Source organism: Buceros rhinoceros, unplaced genomic scaffold (assembly GCF_000710305.1).
Source record: "Buceros rhinoceros silvestris isolate BGI_N320 unplaced genomic scaffold, ASM71030v1 scaffold17668, whole genome shotgun sequence".
Lineage (NCBI taxonomy): Eukaryota > Metazoa > Chordata > Aves > Bucerotiformes > Bucerotidae > Buceros > Buceros rhinoceros.
In genome coordinates, this window is record NW_010427605.1 from 3,113 (window position 1) to 7,438 (window position 4,326).

Genomic DNA, 4,326 nt, shown 5'->3' on the forward strand with positions numbered 1-4,326 from the left:
TGATCCCTGTGTGTCCAGATGCCTTTCACTTTCCTCCTGTTTTTGAAGTCGAGGACTTCTAGTGCTCTCCCCTTTCCCAGCCCTCCCCTGCACTGTGGTCCATGGTGAAAGCCAGGCTCTGGAGGCATGCAAGGCCAGGGTTCACTTTGAGGAAAATAAAGAAGGAGAGGCTGAAAGAAGTAGGATGCTCTCACCACTCTCCCACTGATCCACCTCTCCCAGCAAAGCTCTTGGCTCTTTGAAGAATGGGTCAGTATGAACAGGGCTTGGCTGGCACTCTAAGGAGAAGGAGCTCTGCTGGTGGAGGAGAACTGGAGGAGGAATGAATCAGAAAGAACCCAAATGCGCAGAGCTCTCTCCACCCCTGAGCTTCTCAGTACTGGGTAAGAGGCATCTGATGCTCAGAAATCTCCACATTCATCCACCAGAAAATTTTGCAGAGAGCTGGCCAGGCTTCCACTGTCATTGCCAGTACTGTAAATCTAGAATAGCGACACTGACTTTCCTGGCTGTGTTTGGAGCTGCACAAAACCTGGCTTCAAGTTATAACCACTGTAAATGCAGGATGGTTCAGATTCACGCCTGGTGGAGCATGACGGAGCAGTGGGGGACAGCACTCTATTAATGAAGCTATTATTCAAATGAAGAACTTTAAAAAAAAAAAAGAGAAGGATGGAGTTGCTGGTGACACTGACCAACATTGTTTGGGGATCACAGTAAGGAGATCTGCTCAGCCAACAGGGAGAGCAGAGCCAGTGCCAGGGCGCAGCTGCCACAGGGGGGGAGCGGTGCCAAGGGGGCCGTGTTTCGGAGCATGCACTCCACCCTGGACCAGGAGCCATTGTTGGGCAGCGGCTGTATTCCTGCCAGGCTGCACATGATATTGTAAACATCCACGGATCTGATGGGAGGTGCTCGGTAGTTGGATCGGAAATCTGCAGGGAAAACAGGCAAAGAGAGAGTTTGGTGGTGTATGGCTTGGGGCTCAGCTCCTGAAACGCAGGGCACTGTGGGGCAAGGGCTCCTCTGCCTTTCCTGAGACCTACTCAGCAGGCTGAGATGTGACATGCTATACAACTTACAACACAGCTCAGCAAAAACCTCTTAATTCATTGCTTTTAATTGTAGACCAATTCTATTCTAAAAAATAAAATCATAAGAATTATCAAGTACAGGATTTACTTTACTGTGTGTGCTTGGTAGATTAAATAGCCTGAAATAACTGTATTGTGCATCCTGCTTTGCTTGCGGTCCTGTCTGCAGCTGCAGCCTGGTGCTCAGCAGCGTTTGAAGGGCCTGATGAAGTGGAAGCCAGGGGGATTGCGACTGCCCATTGGACAGGTGGGCGAGGTATGCTGCAGCCTTCCCAGAGAAAGTGCCCTGTGTTATGAGTCCAAATCCACCAACAGAAGAAGAATTCATCTGTTTCATATAGAACTAAAAATTTAGGCCAAAATTTAGGAAAATGGGACTCAGGGATAGAGTTACTGTGCTGGGATGCCAGAGAGGAGCTGACTACATCTCTCTGCCCTGTTTCTCCAGCTATAAAACAGATACAGAGCTAGAAACCTTCCCAGCTGTAGTGGGGAAATCCTGCCATCTATTTGTAATTTCGGGGCATCACAGAGTGCTGCAATCAGGGTCCTGACGTGCCAGGGGCTGAAGGAATGCTGGGGCAGGGGCCAAGGTGCTGCAGGGGGAGCAGAACACCAGGGGTGGTGGCATCCTACCTGGCCCGTATGCAAGGAAGAAGCCTCTCATGTCCATGAGCTCGTTGTCATAGCCATGCCAGCCGTTCTGCCAGGCCTCCTTCCACCCGGTCCCGTTCTCCCAGAAAGGCAGCTTGTCCCTGCTCTGGGCAACAACAGCAGAGCGCGGTTAGTGCCCACCTGCCGGGCTGTGCGTGGGGTGCCACAGTGTGCCGTGCTGTGCCTCCGTGTGCTCTACCAACTCATCAGGCCTCCGTGCTGTGCTGTCACCTGCACAGGGGCTCAGCACCGGAAGGGGTGACCCCCAGCTTTGCCATCGCAGTGAGTAACCAACTCCCAGCTGAGTGGGGAGGACAACTTTCTGACTCTCACTCCTCTAAATTTCTGCTGCGAGCATGAAGTAGCACAGCATACATGACACATGTAAGCAAGGTGGTGTCCCTCTCCTGCTGCACGCTAGCAGTGTCGCTCGCCCACCCAGCGCCACACACTCCCGGGTATTGTTCTACCTGACATGCCATTGGCACCATAGAGAAAGAAGCCATTTTTGCTCCATTTGACTAGTCAGCCCAAACAATACAAGTATCACCCCTACTATATACTTTCCATTATCATTTCTTCTCCCTGCTTGTTTTGATATTAAAGCAATGAGGTTCCTTCCAGGGAATGTAGGCTAAGTCCTCCTCTCCCTGGCATAGACCACTCCCAGTTTTCCCTCCATGCTCAGTGGATTCATACTTTAATAATTTCTTGTCATAACTCTTGCTTTTCCTTGCCCATACTGCACTTAAAAGTCATACTTTTAAATTTCTTCTTTACTCTCTCCTGCTCCGTATTGACAGCTCTTACCAGACTACCTGCAATAGTGCCATGTCCTGGCCCCCTCGGGAGCAGCAGACCCTAGGGGCTGCTCAAAATACTGGACCAGCCCTCTCCGTGACTTTCACTTGTCCCATGCTCCCTCGGGATGCAGCAGACATGACGCTCCAGATATCCCCAAAACTATGTCAGCAATTTCACACAGACAAAGAACATCAGCTGACAGTTTATTAGACCCCCAGCATTAATTTCTTTGATTGTTACAGATAAGGAGCTACAGTTCCCTAAAGAGGCCAGGTCTGGGCTTTACCCTCCATCACAGGAGCACAGAAGATGCCCCAACAGAGTCTCCCACATTCCCACCCCAGGCGAGTGGTACCACAGCCCAGGCAGATGGTGAAGCAGATTGACCAAGCATCTCCTTTTTTACAGACATTTATTTTGCTTGATTTTTGTTTTCCTCCTCTCCCCAAGAATAAAATTCACCATGCTCATGAGCACTGAGGACAGCAATGATTATGGCTATGAGGTGTGTAGCTCTTCTGACTGATTTCCAGGGAAACCCATGGAGCATCCCTTGCGTTTCTTCATATGTGATAATGAGCAGATGTACCAGATAATTAAACCGTTTTAGGTGACAAATCTCTTTCCTTGTCCCCCATTTCACTGACAGTGCTCAGAGCAAGCCTTCCCCTTCTCCTACCATGGCACCTCCTTATGCTCTGGCTCTGCTTACGGTGGTTCCCCGGGACTAATTGCCATTGGGCTGCTCACCATTAAGCAACCTGTACATTTGTTAGCATCAGCTCCGGACGGGCCAAGTCACATCTAATTTGCTGCGTCTCTTTGGCAGTATCCCGACATTGCTGGAGCTGCGCCCCTCCATGGTCCTGTGAAATGTTGTGAACTCAGCTGCAGTCCCAGGAATGTCGAATGCAGGAGGTAATATGCCTTTCCATTACCCATCCAGTCGACAAGAGATACCTACTTGCAGCTAGATATACAGTTAAAGGCACAGTCATTTCCATTATTTTTGCTGCTAGTTGGGTCAGAAATTACACTGCTTTCTTTATTAGCCGCCGTTGAAGTAAGAGCTCATGAACCAGGGCCATTAACGGCAGTAACTTGAGGGAAAGGGCTTTGCAAGCATCTCTAAAGCCCTTCTAAAGCATTAGGTTGGCCATACAGGAAACCCCACAAAGTCCTGGGGCTTCTTGGGGGCCAGGGTGCCAGGAGCACCCTGACCTGTCTGCCTTGGCAAAACCAAATGGGACAGAGGACTCAAATGAGGCATTAATTTTTCATCGTCGGCCTAAGCCTGGGCTAGTGCTGCTCCTCAAAATGAAGCAGGTGTGTCTGGGACTGCTGTTGATGGACTTTTCCCTGCATGAGCGTGTTTGGAAACTGTATGGCAATTGTTCCCTAAAACTTGGGCAAGTACATTGGGATGGGTGTGGAGTAAGCATGCAGCCCTGGAGACTAACACTGTTGTTGCATGAGGGAGAGCAGCTGGGGGAAATTCTGTTCCAGCTATGGGGACCACTCCCTCACATGGAGGGAACAAGATAGTTTTAGCAGACCAGCTTCGATACAGCCAGAGGTGTGTGAAATCCCTTTTTGATCTGCTTCATTTCCTTGACCTGAAATGTGGATGGGCTTTTGTTCCTATGCTCCTTGCTGGGGAAAAAAACCCCACAACTTTCCAGATACTTCCCTTTGTCTCTCTCAAAAAAAAAAAAAAAAAAAAAAAAAAATTTAATCCCCCCCTTTTTTCAAAAACCTTAAACCCACCCCACAA

At 49.5% G+C, this 4,326-nt stretch overlaps 1 protein-coding gene across 1 annotated transcript in view; it reads right to left on the bottom strand.

Moving 5' to 3' along the window:
* Positions 1-711: 711 nt before the first annotated feature.
* Positions 712-4,326, bottom strand: part of ENPP6 (ectonucleotide pyrophosphatase/phosphodiesterase 6) — a 31,480-nt gene continuing 27,865 nt past the window's right edge. Inside the window, exons 7-8 of the mRNA XM_010141969.1 lie at positions 1,731-1,854; positions 712-935 (exon numbers count right to left, since the gene is read on the bottom strand). Of these exons, the coding sequence (XP_010140271.1) occupies positions 712-935; positions 1,731-1,854 (348 nt within the window). The remainder of the gene's footprint in view (positions 936-1,730; positions 1,855-4,326) is intronic.